At 40.5% G+C, this 20,068-nt stretch overlaps 2 protein-coding genes across 2 annotated transcripts in view; one reads left to right on the top strand and one right to left on the bottom strand.

The window, feature by feature from the left end:
- Window positions 1-171: 171 nt before the first annotated feature.
- LOC121324936 (pleckstrin homology domain-containing family D member 1-like) lies at window positions 172-18,726 on the top strand. The gene is made up of 13 exons (XM_041267144.1): window positions 172-425; window positions 5,664-5,757; window positions 7,269-7,358; window positions 7,806-7,882; window positions 9,226-9,317; window positions 10,089-10,141; window positions 10,686-10,780; window positions 11,389-11,482; window positions 12,414-12,592; window positions 13,116-13,248; window positions 15,701-15,845; window positions 16,474-16,620; window positions 18,003-18,726. Exons 1-13 carry the CDS (start codon window positions 277-279, stop codon window positions 18,161-18,163), a joined length of 1,509 nt encoding a protein of 502 aa, XP_041123078.1. The 5' UTR covers window positions 172-276; the 3' UTR covers window positions 18,164-18,726.
- LOC121324935 (coiled-coil domain-containing protein 177-like) overlaps window positions 5,327-20,068 on the bottom strand; it is a 31,009-nt gene continuing 16,267 nt past the window's right edge. Inside the window, exon 3 of the mRNA XM_041267142.1 lies at window positions 5,327-5,696. The gene's annotated coding sequence lies outside the window, so the exon portion shown is untranslated. The remainder of the gene's footprint in view (window positions 5,697-20,068) is intronic.

Raw genomic sequence — 20,068 nt, 5'->3', positions numbered from 1 at the left:
GGTGTCTCCGTCCCTCCCTCCCTCCCTCCATCCCTCCCTCAATCCTCCCCTCTCCCTCTCCCCCCCCCCCCCCCCCCCCACCCCCCCCCCCACCCCCCCCCCCCCCCCCCCCCCCCCCCCCCCCCCCCCCCCCCCCCCCTCTCTCTCTCTCTCTCTCCTCTGGCTTTGCCTTCCAGCATTGTTGGCAGCTGATTTGGTCTGCCTGGCTGAGTTAGTGATTTGCTGTCCCTATTTCTCTCTCTCTCTCTCTCTGTATATCTCTCGGAGCATCCTGTTATGTTCAGTTCCAAATCCACCTCCATCTCCCCATCTCTGTCCATGGACCAGACTGACACAGATGCGCTGGACATCAGCACCAAGGTGCAGCTCTATGGGGTGCTGTGGAAGAAGCCCTTCGGACGCCCGTCGACCAAGTGGTCAAAGAGGTAGGGGGCAGTACAGTACAGGACAGGGCTGGACAGGGCTTTCTGTGAGGCTTTGTGTTCGGATAGTAAATTAAATATCATTGGTTTTGTTATTTAAAGATTAGCTTCCTTATAAATATGTTGTTCTTATTAATATGTATTTTGTTTAAATGTGTAATATAACCTTTTGTAATTCCTATACTGTGAAGTTTGCTTGGCTATATATACAGGATTGAGATATCATTTAAAAAAAAAAAAAAAAATTATGACCATAATTTATTTTCCTTTAACATAAAGTAATCAAATAAACTACAAAATGATATTGCAAGAGTCTACAGGAAGCCATAATATTATTGCAGTATTTCATGTTAGATTTTGAAATGTTACATTGTTTTTGTCATTTTTTGTATTAAGTATATAGCAAACTACAAAGCGGTACGTAACAACGTAACATTATTCAACGTGTTTCATTTGACTTTATGAAGCAATGGGGTGATGCAAAACTTTTGGCCATAGTATGTATGTATGTATGTATGTATATATATATATATATATATATATATATATATATATATATATATATATATATATATATAAACTTTTTTGTCTTCTGTTGAACTCTTTGGCTGTAGTGCCAGTCTAGGCTTGTATTCTGATTACAGTCTTTCAGCTCTAATCACTAGACCACACTTCCTCCCTCCCTGTCCCTGTCCCTGTCCCTCAGCTCTAACCACAAGAGCCTCACTGCCTACCTCCTTCCCAGTGGCTATGTTCAACCACAAGAGTCTCACTTCCTCCCTTCCCGTCTCTGTCTCTCAGCTCTAACCACTAGAGCCCCACTGCCTCCCTACCTTCCAGTCCCTCAGCTCTAACCACTAGAGTCCCACTGCCTCTCTACCTCCCAGTCTCTCAGCTCTACTCACAAGAGCCTAACTGTCTCCCTACCTTCCAGTCCCTCAGCTATAACCACAAGATCCCCGATGCCTCCCTCTTTCACAGTCCCTCAGCTCTAACCACTAGAGCCCCGATGCCTCCCTCCTTCCCAGTAGCTCAGCTCAACCACAAGAGCCTCACTGCCTCTCTACCTCCCAGTCCCTTAGATCTAATCACAAGAGCCCCACTGTCTCCCTACCTCCCAGTACCTCAGCTCAAACCACAAGAGCCCTGGTTCCTCCCTCCCTCCCAGTTCCTCAGCTCTAACCACAAGAGTCCCTTAGCTCTAAACACTAGAGCCTCACTGCCTCTCTCCCTCCCAGTCCCTCAGCTCTAACCACTAGACCACATTGTCTCCCTCCCAGTCTTACAACTCTAACCACTAGAGCCCCACAGCCTCCCTCTTAGTCCAAGGATAGCATTGGTATTTCACATATTCACTGTATTTCATCTAAAATAATATACAGGAGACAAACAAAAAACCATTAAGGAGAAAGGCAGACAAGGGAGCCAGCTGGGCCAAAACAAACCTGCTCCATTTTAATTGAGAGGTGCATTCACTTCTTCCCTTCCTGTGGTGTGCAGTCCGAGGTCTTGCAAGTGAAAATGGATTCCACAGGTGGAAATACTGCAGACTGAAACACATTAGCAAGCACTCCCACAGGAGGTGAATCTTATTATCGTGGGAGACAAGTCAGAGAGGAGCTGACATACTGTATCACATTCAAACTAGATTCACTGTACAATCCCTTCTCTCAAATGGGTTCAAACTGGCCAGCGATTTAGCATTGCTGGTAAAACCTTAAGTCTGTGAATCCAGAAGTTTTCCTTTTATCTAACATGTTAGGACTGCACATTTCTTCATAGCAACCTTGTTTATGGTAGATTTTGCCAAAAATGTAATCAAATAAAATAATTAGGAGACAGGCAAAGAATATGAAATCACCTCTCAAATATGAGAAACAAAAAGAAAATGAACCTCACAAACATGAACATAGCATGAATGATCTACAATTTGTAGTTTTAGAAGAAATAAAAAGATCATGTACAATACAGAAGAATAAAGGAAAATACATTGAAAAATACACTCAATACCAAACCTGGAGGTTTAAATAGAGCAGAATAGATCATTACATCATTAACTATGCAGGAAATTACATCATAAGCACATTATTAGACTTAAACAGAAATATGTGACTGTAGTTACCATGGCATCAAAAGCCTAGCAGTGTCTCCACTGTTTGTTTTCAAACAGACTTTCCCTTGACGATGGTATGCCGAACATACCAACACGTTCGGAAGGTGGCATATATTTTTTGTCTCAAAAGAGCGAATTTAAACACTCTTTATAAACACTGTACGTTCTTGCTGAAAGGTAACATACGCACCACGATCCCTTGAGGAAGATGTCTTACCATAGCAACGCTTTAGATGCTGACCATTCAGAAGCAAATGAATACATGCATTTATTTAATGTTCCAACCAGTTTATTTAACCAAACCAAACCAAACAGAAGGCTTTGTGAAAGACTGAAGCTGACTGCAGCACACCTTTTCTCTGTGTCCAAGTTGCAATGTGGTATTGGCTTATCACATGATAACTAAGGGCTAGAATATCTTTTGCGGTACAATTACTCTAACACTAACACAGGCCTGTGCAATGTAGCTTTGATTTTAGCAGCTCTGTAGTACTCTTCCCAACAGAATTTGGAATGCTGAGATAGTTGATATTTTTTAAAGTTAGGCTGAAGGCTTTTTGTTTAAGTCAAGTTTGTTTGGTTTTTTAAAGCTCAGTTTTTGCTGCCGTTACTCTAAAAGCCAAATGTATCAAGGAATTTCTAAAGCATGTAAAAAATGACTCGGAATGTTTCAGGACTCAACAGCATGCCTGTTTTATACCATTAACAGCTGGTTTCAAAAACCCAGATTAGCACTAGTCTTGAACTTCCTTACCTAAAATAACATATAGTCAGTCCAAGATTAGTACTGATCAGGGTTTGTGAAACCTGCCATAACAGTTTATTTTCACTTTTTTCAAAAAATACAGTTTTCATGTTAGTGTCTTGATAATTCTGTCTCATATATATTCAATATAATATCCTTCCTGTGTTTCAGTTAACTTGAACCCACCATTTTGAGTTCTGTGCTGACCACAGGAAACTATGAAGGTGCAGGTGGGAGCCTATTGGATGCAACACAAAAATTGAGGAGAGAAAACAAGTACTTCTATTCATAGGATCTTGTTTTATTTTATAAGGAATTGTGGCAAAGTGGTTAATAGGAGGAAAATGCAGGAGAGCTGCGGTGATCAATAAACAGCAGACAAAAATAATCCAGGTGCAATGCTGTTTATTTGTATATTCCAATGGTCCGATGACAAAAGATAATGATAACATTGCAATACAGAGACGTCTATTGCTCTTTTTTAATCCACAGGTTGGTCCTGAAATAACAGTCCTGATCTTAAACACCCACACTTAACACAAACACAGCCACAAGTCCAGAGTGAGTGCTATAGTGCTCATGGTGAAAATACAGTTAATCGTGAACAATAGTGCAGTGTAGTTCGGGTAAGTGCTGGCCTGTGTTGACAGCTCCGGGTCATGTTAGCAGTCTAGTAATAACAAACAAGTATAATTAGACACGACAAAAACAAACCAAACACTCTCGACAACAATACAGATTTTCCTTCCGGTTCAGCATTAACCACACAAAGGAACGGATCACTTTGCTACGTCCCCTTTTGTACCGTCAATCATGACCCCTTGGTTAACGAACACAACCATGCTATGCAGAATCTAATCAATTTAGCCAATGATCTTCTAAGAATGATCTCCGTGAACGCACCCATTGGCTAAATTGATCAGATTCTGCACAGAATCTGCACAGAATGATCTCCAAGAATGCACCCATTATCCTTGGTTGAGGATTTAGTGTACCGTAGCTCCACCCCCTTTCTAGAATGCCGACTTCCATCTAACCCTGGGAATGAATGGCCACCCAGTCCAGGGCACTCTGTTCCCTTTACATAGCACCATCACAGGTTGGGAGGAAGATTTTTCATCAAGAGTCATTCTGTCTTTGTCACAGATTTTCTTTTAGTTTATTAACTGTTAACTAGTTTACTAACACATTAACAAATACTATTCATATTTCGTTAATGGTCATTTAATTTATTGTAACCTATTTGTAAACTAATAAAGAAGACTGAAACGGTTCTGCCAATGTTTGCTGTTTAGGGACTGTCAGCCCCATCACATCATTCAAATGACATTACATGTGTTTTGCATCACTTTTTATAGTGTTGTATCTTATTTATTAGTTTTAAATAGGTTAGTATATACAGTATTAACAAACTATTAAACAACATGAACAACATGTGTTGACATGTTAGTAAACGTGTTGTCAACAGTAATATTCACATATACAGCTCTAAATGGCTTGGCACCACATTTCCTAACAGAGATTCTGTCCCCATATAACACTCTGTGTACGTTAAGGTCAGCTAACAATGAAAAGCTGAGGAGAAAGTGCATTTAGTTATAATGCCCCCAGATTGTGGAACTCATTTCCCTTTTTTTTTTTTTTATTGGTCAAGATTTTTAATCAAGATTTTTAACCTGACTTACAAATCTAATTGTTTTTATCTATTTTATTTGCTTATTTATGTAATGTTGTGTTGCAAAATAGATATTGTTATAAGTTTCCTGTTTACACTTAATAAATAATATATATATAATAATAATAATAACGAAACATTAAAAACGATGAACTACTATAACGTATGAAGAAAGACTTCTTTCTGTTTAAACCGAGGTTTGAGACACCTACTTTCCGATGAAAGGCTACGAATAAATATGCAATAATAATAATAATAATAATAATAATAATAATAATAATAATAATAATAATAAAGAATGATTATTGAAAATAAAGTTGTGAAAACAAAAAAAAAACCACAATAAAAACAATCCAAGAGCTGTGAGAAAGGGTTATCATAGTGCACCTTTATTGAGAGGCAGTTTCTTTTGAACTGACTAGTTAACTGGTAACACTATCAAATAATGGCAGCGAATTCATAATGAATTCTGACTGAATATCATAAGAATAACATCTGAGTTTGTTATACACTTCCTATGAGTTCTGAAGTAATTCATTTTGAATTCAGTCCCTGTTAACTCATGTGGGTTGAATGAGTTTATCTGTCTGTCTGTGTCTCCTGCAGGTTTTTCATCATCAAAGAATGAGTCTATCTGTCTGTCTGTGTCTCCTGCAGGTTTTTCATCATCAAAGAATGAGTCCATCTGTCTGTCTGTGTCTCCTGCAGGTTTTTCATCATCAAAGACAGCTTCCTCCTTTACTATGCGGAGAACGAGAAGAAGAACTTTGAGACAAACAAATATTTCAACATTCACCCCAAGGTGGGCTAAACCACTGGTAGCAAGGGAGGGGTGGGGGGTGGGGTCAAGGAATTCTAAATAAGATACTATAATAATACTATCGCAGCTCTATCGCAAGGTTTCTACCCTGAATCATTTTTAGAATTAAATTTCAACATTTTCTGTATGCATACCAACATTTTGGAAGCAGTAAATACATTTATTTATTGAATGTTCCTACCTGTAAAATGAACCAAACCAAACCAAATCAAACATGTGTGATATCAATGTAAATGTTAAGAATACCTAACTTTTTAAATCTTGATAGTTGCTTTAGTACAGTATATATATAAAAAAAAAATCTGCATTTACTTTGATAACAAACATAAATATTACATTCATAATATCAATATTGTGCACCAGAGTGTTTAGACTAGTGCTCATTATTAAGATGCAAGGTAATGATAGCCCTGGAGAGCTGAGAATGGAGTGTTTGACTTGTAGTCACTACTAGGGTGCAGGGTAATGACAGTGCTGGAGAGCTGAGAATGGAGTGTTTCGGTGGTTTATCATTATGTACACACTGCAGTGAGCCTGAGTGCAGTTGGAGGTGTGTAATTGTCGGTTTGTGCAGTGATACCAGCCTGAGGCACTTTCTGCTCTGTGGGATTGTAATGGGCTTTCCAGAGTTTTCCAAAGCTTCAGGATTCTGTGAATTACAGCAGGTTTGTAAAAGCAAGACAACAAAGCACAGCGCATCTCTTCTGTGTTTTCAGTTCAGGACAAGGAGACCGAATGGCAAAACCACGCTGCCTAAATACTCCCGAGTCCTGCCCCTGTAATCAACGTGCTGCCCCACGTCAAGCCAATCGACGAGCACAGCACAGCTGATTGCAATGATGGGACTCAGCGACCACATGGTTCCGCCTTGGGCCAAGATGGCCACCCGACCCGAAACTTCCAGTCTGTTCAGCCTCCTGACCCAATCACGGTCAGCCCTACACAGCTCTGCTGGTGGTCGAGAGGGCTAATTACAACAGGGACTCCTTTCAATCCTGTCACAGGACTTAAACTGATGTGTTAAATACATAAAATGAATCACGTATGATGTTAAAAAGTAGTTTAAAATAATGAGTTTATTTATTAATCATTTTTTTCTTTTTAAAAAGGAGTGTAGGGGATGTAAACTGTGTGAGAGTTGTGTGCAACTATTCAGCAACAACTGTGGGAAAGCAGAAGGCTCTTAGTGGTGACTTCACAAGATATAGGGTACCTGCATTGACCAACTGCAGTGTCCACACAGTTGTGTGGAAAGTATTGTGACCAGCACGCAGACATTCTGCAGTGGTCCACATCAAAAACACTGGAACACACTTGTTCACATTGCTAGATAAAGATATCAAACCAAAAACAACACTCTGAGGCGTTTGTCTTACTTAATTTCTTATGTGCTGGGATAGTGGAGTGAAAAGCTTCAGAATCTGAGTGTTAGCTTCAGAATCTGAGTGTTCTCTCTCTCTCTCTCCCCTCCCTCGACGTCTCTCTCATTTCAGGGTGTGATTCCCCTGGGAGGGTGTCTTGTGGAGCCCAAAGAGCAGGCCAGCATGCCCTTTGCCATGACCATCTCTCATGAAGACTTCCATGTGAGCATTAAAGCCATCAGTGAATATCCTATATAATGGCATCAAGCATTGTTCAGACAGTACAGCGCAATTTTATATAGCACACTATACTGCGTTATACTGCTTCTGAAAAGACTCCTAAAGGTACATTTTTTGAAGTGGTGATTTTGTATAAGATTTTCATATTTGCTAACTCCCTTCAGAAATTCATCTTTTAGTAGAAACTTTTCTAATAGGTAGAACTTGCAACATACTTGCACTGGTGGATTCAGTTAACAAAACAAATCAACCTGCAATTAAAATGTCAGCGAGCCCATGTTACTTGTGCAATCATTACAGTTTTTCTTTGAAAGGGAGACGTTCTGTTAATTAGACACCTGTGCAAGGGGGTGGGATCTGCCTGTCTGTCGTCTGTCCGCCTGTCTCTGTGTAGTCTCCCTCAAGTCTTCCTCACCTCTTTGTCTCCAGGGTAACATCGTTCTGGCTGCTGAGTCCGAGTCTGAGCAGGTACAGTGGCTGGAACTACTGCAGGAGTCAGGCAAAGTGTAAGAGTCCTATCAGTACGGTTTTCTTACTCTGGGTCCTTAATTAAAAAGATTAGAATCGCCAACTTCAGGGGTCATAAAATATGCGTCACTTTCTTATTAGCTTTATTATCATTATTACCGATCCCCCTTGTATTGATTTGCAATCTTTTGGTTCTTCACAAGAATAGCTGACACATTTTTTATATATTAAATTTATATAGAAATACCTATGCTTTAACCTGACGTTCTACAAAAGTCAAATCATATTTAAATATATATCTTTATACAAACACATCTCTCCAGGGTGCAGAGCAGCTATTGATAATGATCGTCAATAACCTCAGTTATCTAAGAGACCCTGAATCATGATGACATGGCAGAATCAATCCTGGAGAGCAGTGACACTGCAGCTTTGCAGAGTGCTCTGCAGGATGGGAGGGGAGGGGTGAAGGGATCAGTTCATTCAGCTTTTCAAACTGGGGGGCAGGTTATAATGATGAGGGGGATATTTCAGCAGAGTTTGAAAGCCACTGAGAAAATGTAACACCTGCCACGAGACCATGTTACAAGGTGTTTAAAACATTCTGGAGGAATTAGTGACCATTCGTCAGTGATCACGATACTCGAAAGATGTGTCTCAGAATCACTGCTGAGACTGTCCCTTCATCTTGTCCCTGCCAACCAAGCACCTACTATCAGACCTTTATCAGGTTTCTAGTCCTGCACACCGGGACTTAAACTGACTGGAAACAGGGAGACATTACAGAAAACATGCCAGGGGATTCCAATTTGCATATCAAATGCAGTGAGGTTTGCTGGTGTCCAGGCCCTGCAAAGTGAAAGACCTGGATAGATGGATTCATTTAAAAAAAGATTTAAAGGTTAAGCTTTCATTGCACAGAGTAAGCTGCTTAACATGGGCTTGAGTCCCAGGGTTTGGTGTGTGTGTTTGTGTGTGTGTGTGTTTGTTTTGTTCAATGCATTAATTTCTATCTTCATAAAACTCTTTTTCCAAGCACAATTGAGTTGGGCCTGTGGTGTGTCTTTGTGAATGTACGATTCACAGGTCTCTTTCTATTTGAATACTTTCCAGTCAACTAAAGATAAGGGACATAGAAAGCCCTAAATGGATGATGGCACTTGCATTGGCATGGACACAGGGCTTCATTGATTCAAAGCTATGTATACCTGCAGAAGAGCACCACTGCTTCCAGGGTTAGTCAATTCCAATGTAATGGATCAAGACTCCTCTGGAAAGGAGGTGGTGCTTCACTGTGGAGCTGTCCTGCATCAATGCTGGCTTGTAGCCTTGTAGCCCACGTCTCATCCGGGTGCTTTCTCCTTTTTCTCCTCCCCCCCAGGACCTGGAATAACGCCCAGCTGGGGGAGGCCATGATTGAGAGTCTGGAGGCCCAGGGGCTGCAGCTCGCTAAAGAGAAGCAGGAGTATCTGGGTAAGGGGAGCCAGCATTCGATTAGGGCGTGTACCTCCATAGGAATACTGTCCCTTCTTAACCCTCTATACAGTTTATATAGAGAATGCTATACAAATATAAAGGTAATAGCATGGTACAATGGCCAAGGAAAGAGTCTGAGGGGATTGTCTGCTGGATCTTTACTTTAAATAACGTGGCATCACGCAGATATTGTTTTCCATTTACTATAATTCTTCCTCGTTATTTGACATAAAAAAAAAAAACATGAAATATTGAAAACAGTGAATTAGTGACAGATGCTTTTTCAGTATAGTTCGTGGGTAATTCTCTGCCAACAAATGTTGTCCTGTTCTCATGTATACTAAATAGAGATGTGCCTTTTTTAACTACGTAACTTAATTTCGTAGTCTTCAGCTCAACATAAATAATCCAGAACTGAATTGAGGAATTTAACCTATTGAGATCGAAGCCTCGTTTTCAGAGGGTCCTGGCGAGAATACACAAACAGCAGCAGTCAGGAAAGACAAACATTTGAAGTTTTGTGAAAAAGTAGATCCACATGAATACATAGTATGCTGGTCTCCCCCGTAACTTCTAAAGAAGTTTTAAAATAATTGGAATTGGATTCTCTCAAGGGTTATAGAAAAACAACGTCTGCACTAGCATAAACCCTTCTGTAAAATAACTTGTTTGTTGAGCCCCCAGAGAATATTTACAGCTCATAAACAATGAGAATCAATAGTAACTGTGTAATTGGACTGAGGGAGTGCTTTTTGTTTGCGTTTGTAGATAAATTGATGGAGGAGACTGAGGAGCTGTGTTCGCAGAGGGAACAGAAGGAGGTGGGTAATATTGAAACTTAGATGAAGATCATTCCTGTTTTAACAATGAAGGCGTGTGCCTTCTTCAGTGTACTAATGCACAATCAAATATCATTCCGCATTCTACAGTAGTACTCCTTGGACTCTAAAACTGTAGTTTTGTACAGTGTGTTGACAAACAGTTATAGACAGAATGATAAATGGAATCTCTGCTATTCACTTTCAATGGGATTCCAAATCCTGTAATCCTGCAGTAACCTGACACAATACAGTGTGGATAAACAAACATCACACAAGGTCCCTTTCACAGCACAGCGCAGCATGCCACTGAATGACTGATTCCATTGAATTCAGACTCAGAACAGAACCACTGCTTAGCAGTTCTAAATTGATAAATACTAAAACGTTTATTTTTGTCTGTCTAAATCATAAAATCCAAGTGCTTTAAAAAAGGAAAATCTACAGCACTTGTCACATAATAGCTATAACAAGAGTAGAAACTTTTCTAATAACTGTGTGATATGCTGGGAGCAGTGTGCGGGTGTGACCCAGGCTGTGTTTGCAGGAGCTGGAGCGGCTGAACCAGGTGCTGGGGAAGGAGAAGCAGCGCTTTGAGGAAGTGGTGCAGGATCTGAGAACGGAGCAAGAACAGATCAAATGGTAACCCCTCCCTTTACCCCCTATAGAGGTTTACCACTCTTTGCAAGGTCATTTTGTAGTGTTTCCATGCTTTTTGTTACACTATGCGAGCAGAGACCGCCCTGTTACATTTGGCGTAGTTGGCAGGATCATTCACTCAAGAGGTGTACAGTCTTATGTCCGTCCATATCAAGAGGCATCAGCATCTCTTGTGCTTTAATCACCTACACAATAAAGAACGTGTTAGGTGACCTGAGAATGTGTTTATTTCTGCATATGCTCATGACATGCTGATGCTAATAGGTTTCAGTGTGTCATAAGCATGCAGGGAAAATAACTCATTCTCTGGTTTATTTTTGCAGGACCCCTTCAAACCTCCTCAAGGCCCCCTACTTTACCCCTGTTTTACTACACTTTCACTATGCTTTACTACACTTTGCTATGCTTTACTACACTTTCACTATGCTTTACTATACTTTGCTATGCTTTTCTGATCGGAAACCTGTATAGAGAATGGATCCAGCCCAGTACAGTCCTAGTGCATTACTATGAACAAACCAGAGCAATTAGCAAATATTAGCAGAAATAACAATAATAACAAAACTAACATTGGAATCTGTCCTGTTCAGCGAGCTGGACCTGAGTGGCCAGTCACTGAAGGCGGTCGAGGCTGAGAAGAAACAGTTGCACTGTCTGACTGAGTCACTGCAGAGCACTCTGGAGGTGAGGGCCTGTCAAACACACACTCAGAAACAGGAGAGATCTGCGGCAAATTCCTTTTGAAGGTTTCTCACTCTGGACACATTTACTGCAACAAATTGTAAAAAATATAAAGGAAATATACATACTGTATATAAACACCAATGGCTTACAAATAGGCACAAATTATTTCTAAAACATGTTTCTTAAATGACGGAAGGTTATACGAAGGGAGTGAAAGGTTTCAAAATGAAGGTAAACATAGAATTAAGACCAGACCATGTTTCAAATCTTAACAATGCTCTTTATTAGTTCTTTATTAGTACCATCACTGCCTTCTGAAGCAAACTGATTAGAAGAACTCGGGGGAGGCCAAAGTTAGCTCTTCCACTCCTGGTCTTTGTTCCAACCCTGTTCTAAATTGTCTAATTGAACCAATTAAACCTTCATCCAGACCCTCGAAGTAAGTAATTATAGTAGTTTAACCTGGAGAGGAATGACCCCCCAGGAGTGTGATTTGTCAGCCCTGGTGTAACACATCGGTGCGCATTTTTTTTTTTTTAAAAGATAGAACATTCTAAATAAATACATTAAGGACAGCTAATTAGTTCAAGTTCTTACCTTTGAAATGAACCATTGATGATCACTCTGGGACTTTTGAAAAATGATGTTTGAAGTGACGGTGTGTCAGTGAAACTGCAGTGAACAGAACCAAAATGGCTGCTTCCGTGTATGGGTCGACAAGTGTAAAAAAAAGCAGTAATGTTTTAACAGGTGTTTTTTTTCCCCTGGATTTAATGTAAATCCTATATTTTTTTCTAATATATGTTGAATCGCCATGTTTTAAAAAAAAAAAAAATTTGAACCAGCAAGATCCCAATCAAAACTTTATTTTCAACGAAAACAAGACAGTAAGCTAAGAATATCTATCTCCTGAACTATGTTCCCCTGCCAGGACCTGTCCCAGGAGAAACAGAGGACCCTGGCCCTGCTGAAGAAGAATGATGAGCAGCCGCAGCCCTGGCAGCAGCCGACCAATCAGAGCCGTACAGGCGGGAATCTCCACGGCAACCTGAGGCAAATCGAGGAGAAGATGCAGAAACTACAAGAGGAAAAGGTCCAGGCCGAGGAGAGGTGAGTGAGAGAGGAAGAGGGAGAAGATGAGTGACAGAGGGTCCTGGAACTGGCCAGGTATAAGAGATGGACAAACAAAAAGAAAAGAATCTAGACAAAGTTTTGAACCATGAGGTTACCAAGTCATGTCCAGCCTTTGCCTCTCCATTCAATTCAATGGGCTGATATGCCAAGTCATTACAAAGTATGAAAGGTGTGTAATGGTTTCAGAAGGATACATGACCATTCATCATTGATTGATTACCCCCTCCACATTGAAGTGTTATTCATTATTGAAAGGGATAATATCCCATGGTGTAAAATTGTGTCTGCAAAGGCAGCTTGGTCAATTGCCCTATTTCTGTTAATGCTAGTGGCACATACTGTATCAACACAATAATGTTCAATATAGATTGCAATGTTTGCTATTTAATAACTAATAAAGAGCATTGTTAAGATTTGAAACATGGTCTGGTCTTAATTCCATGTTTACCTTCATTTTGAAACCTTTCACTCCCGTCGTCACTCCTCTCTCTATGTCCAGGCTGAAGCACAAAGAGGAGAGAGCCCACGCGCTGCAGGTGGAGCGTGAGTTTTATTCCTCGCAGTCGAAGGCACTGCAGGTCTCCCTCCATGAGCTGACAGCCGAGAAGCAGCAGACTGAGGCAGATCTCAAGGTAAACAGCTGGCTCAGCTCACCTCAGCTCCTCTCACAATGTCCTGCTTACCTTTCCACTATTTCTACCCTCTCCTCTCCTATAACTTCAAACACTAAATCTATATCCAGCTATACAAAACCACCATTAAAAACAGAGTACAATCCCCACCTGTGTAAAAATCACATCACCTTTTGAGGTTTGTAATTACAGTATATTGTTTTTCATACTTCAGCAACCAATGTGATAATGAATCTGTTAACAGCAAGCGGAGTAGGACCAGAGAAATGGAAGAATGCAAGGAGTCAAATTAAACAGAAGCAGTCCCTAATAGTTAAGGCTGTGTTTTTTTTATGGTTATCACGAATAACAATGTTTAGTTCCCTGTTTTTTAAAGAGTAGTGTAAAGATACATCTTTTTATATCACTCAAAAATTAATACAGCAAACATGTTACGCTGTATTTAGGAGCCTGGCAGCCTGTTTAGTTTGCTTAAAATGTCTTCAATGAAAAAGGCACCAGCTGCATCAAAGATAGGAAATATTTCTGCTAAAGATCGCTCAGTCCAGTACAAGAAGGGGACATTTCCCAAATCTGTTGTTGTTTTTACATTTTTGTTTTTATTTTGTTTGATAATTCATTGATGGTGAAAATAGAATGTCTTTAAAATATTACATTTAATCGTGAAACATCTTGAAATACTTATTTTTAGACCGTGAAATACTGTGAAATAAGCCATTTTTTTTAAAATGCTGCCCTACTAATAGTGTGTGAACTGAATACCTCCCTCTTCTATGTTTATTGGTGACCACTTGTGTATTATGTAACTACTATAATAGATGTACCCCTTGATTTCAGACTGCTAAACAACATCAAAATGGAGCTGCACTGCACACTGGAATTAGTCTGCTAGCATTGCCAGCAGTTTGCATTGAGGTTCATACTGTAGTAAATCTGTTGGTTTGTCAAAGTATGAAAATGCACTATTCTAGCAAAGGATGCTTCCTACCATTGTAGCTGCCCTGACCCTTAGTAAAGAACCACCAAAGTGCCATTGTGGTGCCACTGTCTTCCTGTCCGCTTAACCATTGAAAATCATTTGGGATATAGTTAGCATACTGATGGTACAACAGTATCATACAGTTGTACCATTCCACCAATTGCTGACTCAGAGCATTGTAGCTGCTGTTGTGCTACCATTGTCCCTTAGTGCAGGACCACAGCAGTGCCACTGTCTGACTGTCTGCGTGGTCAATGAAGATCAGATCACTGTCTGACTGTCTGCGTGGGCACGTGGTCATCTTTTGATAACTCCAGGGTCAATATGGTTAATGTTTTCTAGTTTATAAACCCTGGACTGGTGCCTGAAACATTAATGGCAAAGTGATCGTAAACACAAAAAGAAGGCTAGCTTGCTCTTTCTAAAACGGTCAGACCATTAGCTGACATGCCCCTATTGATCTGTTTTGAAAGGCAATGGCCCAAGGACACGCTAATGTAATCATCTATAAATTTAAATCCAGAATAGAAATAGAACTAAGGAATCAACAACACAATGACCAGATTCTCAGTATTGAAACATTTCCACCCTTTGGTCTTCTGCAAATCCACAGCAAACAATGTCAAACCATGGAACATTCCCTCACTGGTTTCATACTGGGTACCAAGCAGGTTTTCAAAACCAGTGCATGCCAATACGAGGGTCATCCTAATTGAGGAATATTTGCACGGTACCTGAAAGGTTACAAATATTTGTATGAAATGGAGAGTTTATCGGTTTATAGCCTAATGCAATATCAAAAGTCTAGGAGTGTGTAATACAAGTTTGGTGAAGTTTGGGTCAAAATCAAAGCAGTTAACCACGTAGAGCAGACAGACAGACACAGGTTGATAGTGATTAGACTTTTTAGGAGTGCGGACAACAATTGATTGACTTCAGAAGTTTACAGTAAAGGCACTTTAAACTGACTTTTTAGTTTATAGAACCTGATTCGTCAACTTGTTAACAAACTTGAACAAGCATGACCAGCAAACTACCAGCTCCAACCCAGGCAGACCAGCGCTCGTCATTGCTGGGACTAGATTAGCTCCGCTCAGTTCCTACAAAAAGGTTTAGGCAGTGAGATAGTGACTGAATTCCTGTCCAGGCTGTCACAGATAAAATGAACTGTTGATCGTTGATCACTGATTGCTGATTGCTGATCGCTGATTGCTGATTGCTGATTGCTGATTGTTGGCCAATGATTGCTGATTGCGAATTGCTGATTGTTGATTGCTGATCGCTGATTGCTGATCGCTGATCGTTGATTGCTGATTGCTGATTGTTGATTGCTGACCGTTGGTCACTGATTGCTGATTGCTGATTGTTTTATTGCTGATCGCTGATTGCTGATTGCTGATTGCTGATTGCTGATTGCTGATTGTTGAATGCTGATCGCTGATTGCTGATTGTTGATTGCCCTCCTCCCTCCAGACAGAGATGAAGGCTCGCATGGAGCTAGAGCGCAGGCTGAAGCTTGCAGAGGAGGCCCTGAGGAGTCTGGAGCAGGGGCTGAACTCACTGGAGCGTTCCCGGGAGAGAGAGGAGCGCATGAAGGGGGATGTCAGCCATCTCAAGAGTAAGGGGGGCATGGGGGGGACTGTTTGTATATATACAAACACACACACACACACATACAGTGTATTGTGTATTCAACAATGAACTGCACGATACAATAAAAAGAGAAGAAACAAGAATGAAATGCTGAGCGGATGACAGTTAAATCCCTACAATGATAGAAAAGGGATCAGGATATTTTATTTGATTCAATTAAGAAGTAAAACATTTGTAACATTCTTTTTGAAAAAATGATCATGTGTATTATCATCATGTTTTATTTCTGCACTTTTGAATGTTTAGCATGTGTAATAAAGTTACCATTGTATTTAACCTTTGAGGCACAGTCTCTGAGCAAGGTGGACTTTTATCAAATGAAACCACTCTAAAAAATGACCATTAGGGGGCACTAGCGGTTCTCCTCTGAAAAAGTAAGTTTTTCTTTAGACAAAGGAGAAATAAATTGCCTAAAATATTCTGGTGCCTTTATTAAACATGCCAAATCTCTGAGTGCAGACACAGAAGGAAATTATGGTTAAGAACACATATCGTGAAAAGTATAAAGAAATACAAAATGAAATATCATGAATGAGGTATTCCTTTAAGTATCTATTTTAAAACTCAGACAGATTTGTGTTCTGTTTCGGCAGGGTTCTTTGAGGAGTGCATCAGAAATGCTGAGATTGATGCAAAGCTGCCAGTCATCATGAAGAACTCAGTGTACATCCACAAGGCTACAGCCCGTCGGATAAAGAGCTGCAGGATCCAACGCAAAGCGTCCGGGAACGGGGGACTGCGTGAGTACAGGGCTGGTATACACTGCCTGGAGAGAAGGGCTGATACACACTGCCTGGGAGAGAGTGGGGCTGACGTACACTGCCTGGAGAGAAGGGCTGATACACACTACCTGGGAGAGAGTGGGGCTGATATACACTGCCTGGGAGAGAGAGGCTGATATACACTGCCTGGGAGAGAGGGGCTAATACACACTGCCTGGGAGAGAGGGGCTGATACACTCTGCCTGGGAGAGAGTGGGGCTGATATACACTGCCTGGAGAGAAGGGCTGATATACACTGCCTGGGAGAGAGGGGCTAATACACACTGCCTGGGAAAGTGGGGCTGATATACACTGCCTGGAGAGAAGGGCTGACATATGCCTGGTGTCGTGGAACTTTTCAGGTCCGCAACTAAAAGAGCCAACTGCACCAGGTATTCAGAGATATAAAGCTTTATTAGTTTGAGCAAACGAGAACAGCTCAACACACCAGTGTTAGGAAGCCCGAGCAGTGTTCTCCCATACAGAATTAGCATACAGTTATTATACCATTACAGAGAGACAGGGTGGTTTCCCTTTCAACCAATAACCTAGAGCCATCTCAGTTGGTGTAACAAAGAAAGGGGGACAGGTATTTACAAGGTAGTACAATAAAGGTTAGGTGGAAAGGTGGGTTCGCCCTGATCAACCAATAAGCTAGAGCCATGTTCCTTTTGTCACACCACCCACAGTTTGGTTTTCAGCTACACGTACCTGTACTTTATTTCTATAAATACACTGCCTGGAGAGAGAGGCTGATATACACTACCTGGGAGGGGGGGCTGATATACACTGCCTGGAGAGAGGGGCTGATATACAATACCTGGGAGGGGGGGCTGATCAGATAGCAGAGCTAGAGGGCAATAATAACAACATTATTTAATTTTGAAACAGCTTGACCATCCTGGCTATGCAGTTTTAATTACTTTCCCCTTGGAAATCAAAGATTGTTAGGCTTACTCTGAAACTGTCCCAGTGGTAAAATATACTGGTGTGACTTTAATAAACACGCCAAATAGCCTTCTAGAAACAGTAATGAATGATTAAGAACACTGTGCTTTTCTCAGAATAATGCAAGTTCAAAGTGTAAAGCTTTCATTTAGTGTAATTAATTACTTTTGAGATACTTGTGGCAGAGGTTCATAATCATAATATGTAAAGAAAGCTTGCAATTAAAGTAGAGGATTCAGTGCCTTTAATGTGATCATTACCAAACTCAGTATAAAAACATCCTGTAATTCACTATACCCTTGTAATTTTTTTGCTTATGTGTTCATTATCCACAATCAGTTGATAAGGATCATGTATGAGAACCTGTGCTGTAGAGAAGGCCTGGGTGTCACCCCTGTGCTGTTTGTTGGCAGTGAGACACTCGCAGTCCTTCATCGTGTCCACAAGCGATGAGGACAGTCTGGAGGAGTTGAGGGACACGGCGAGGAGGCTGACAAGAGACCGCTTCTTCAGGGAAAGTGTGTACCAGATCATGAGCAGCAAGGACTCCACACAGGGGGAGGAGAACGACTGAGAAGAGCCACCACCTTTTATCCAGGACATGCACTCACACTTCACCATAACAGTGCTTTCACACCAGGCTTTAGCACGGTAGTGAGAGAATGCTTGGACTCACTACAGAAAGTCTACAAACGAGAGGAGGCCATTCAGCCTATCAGCGCTGCTCCGGTTCCTTGTAGGTGATTAATCTCCTACAAAATCAAGGAGTGAGTTCATCTAACTACTGGAATAACTAACCCTAACCTTTTCCCAATTGAATTGTTTTAAAGTATAACCACTTAATTTAATTTCTATTATTTGTACTCAAGTTTAGATCCAATGGAGTTTAATACACTGTGAAATACAGTACCAAGTGATTTGAGTGGCACATAAAATTATTCAGACTCTTAAACTATAACTATAGAAAAATATATCCATTACAAAATGGACAACTGTCTGCGTAACTTAGGTGCCTCTGCCTGTCTCCAAATCTATGTATGGAGTGACAATCTGCCATTAAGGTGCAATATTATATTACAATGCAATGAAATTTATATATATATATATATATATATATATATATATATATATATATATATATATACACACACACACACACACAGTGGCTCTCAAAAGTATTCACCCCCCTTGGAATTTTCCACATTTTATTCTGTTACAACATGGAAGCAAAATGGATTTATTTAGGAGTTTTTGCCACTGATTAACACAAAAAAGTCCATAATGTTAAAGTGAAAAATAAAATCTACAATTGTTCTAAATTAATTACAAATACAAAACAGAAAATAATTGATTGCATAAGTATTCACCCCCTTGAGTCAATATTTGGTAGAGGCACCTTTGGCAGCAATTACTGCCATGAGTCTATTTGGATAAGTCTCTACCAGCTTTGCACATCTGGACACTACAATTTTTGCCCATTCTTCTTTGCAAAATTGCTCAAGCTCCGTCAAGATGGATGGGGACCTTTGGTGAACAGCAATTTTCAACTCTTTCCACATATTCTCAATTGGATTGAGGCCCAGTGCCCTGACGCAGAGAAGCATCCCCATAGCACGATGCTGCCACCAGCATGCTTCAGGGTAGGGATGGTATTCTCAGGATGATGTATGGTGTTAGGCTTGCGCCAAACATAGCGCTTAGTGTTGAGGCCAAAAAGCTTTATTTTAGTCTCATCAGACCATAGAATCTTTTTCCACTTGGTCTCAGAGTCTCCCACATGCCTTCTGGCAAACTCTAACCAAGATTTGATGTGAGTTTTTTTCAACAATGGCTTTCTTTTTGCCACTCTCCCATAAAGGCCAGTTTTGTGAAGCATCCGGGATATTGTTGCCATATGCACAGGGTCAGCTGTTGAACTCCTTTAGAGTTGCCATAGGCCTCTTAGTGGTCTCCCTGACTAGTGCCCTTCTTGCCAAGATACTCAGTTTTTGAGGATGGTCTGTTCTAGACAGATTCACAGTTGTGCCATATTCTCTCCATTTCTGAATAATGGACTTTACTGTGACTGTTCAATGCCTTGGTAATGTTCTTATATCCTATCCGATTGGTGCTTTTAAAGAACCTTATTCTGGATTTTCTTTGAATGTTCCTTCGTCTTCATGATGTAGTTTCTGTTAGGAAACGTACTAACCAACTGTGGGACCTCCCAGAGATAGATGTATTTAACCTGAAATCATGTGAAACACCTTAATTGCACACAGGTGGACTCATTTCAACTAATTATGTGACTTCTAAAGACAATTGGTTGCACCAGAGGTATTTAGGTGTGTCATAGCAAAGGGGGTGAATACTTATGTAATCAATGATTTTCTGTTTTATATTTGTAATTAATTTCGAACAATTTGTAGATTTTATTTTTCACATTGACATTGTGGACTTTTTTGTGTTGATCAGTGGCAAAAACTCTTAATTAAATACA

The sequence above is a fragment of the Polyodon spathula genome, chromosome 12, assembly GCF_017654505.1.
Source record: "Polyodon spathula isolate WHYD16114869_AA chromosome 12, ASM1765450v1, whole genome shotgun sequence".
Classification (NCBI taxonomy): Eukaryota; Metazoa; Chordata; class Actinopteri; order Acipenseriformes; family Polyodontidae; genus Polyodon; species Polyodon spathula.
This window is presented reverse-complemented; position numbering and strand designations above follow the sequence as displayed.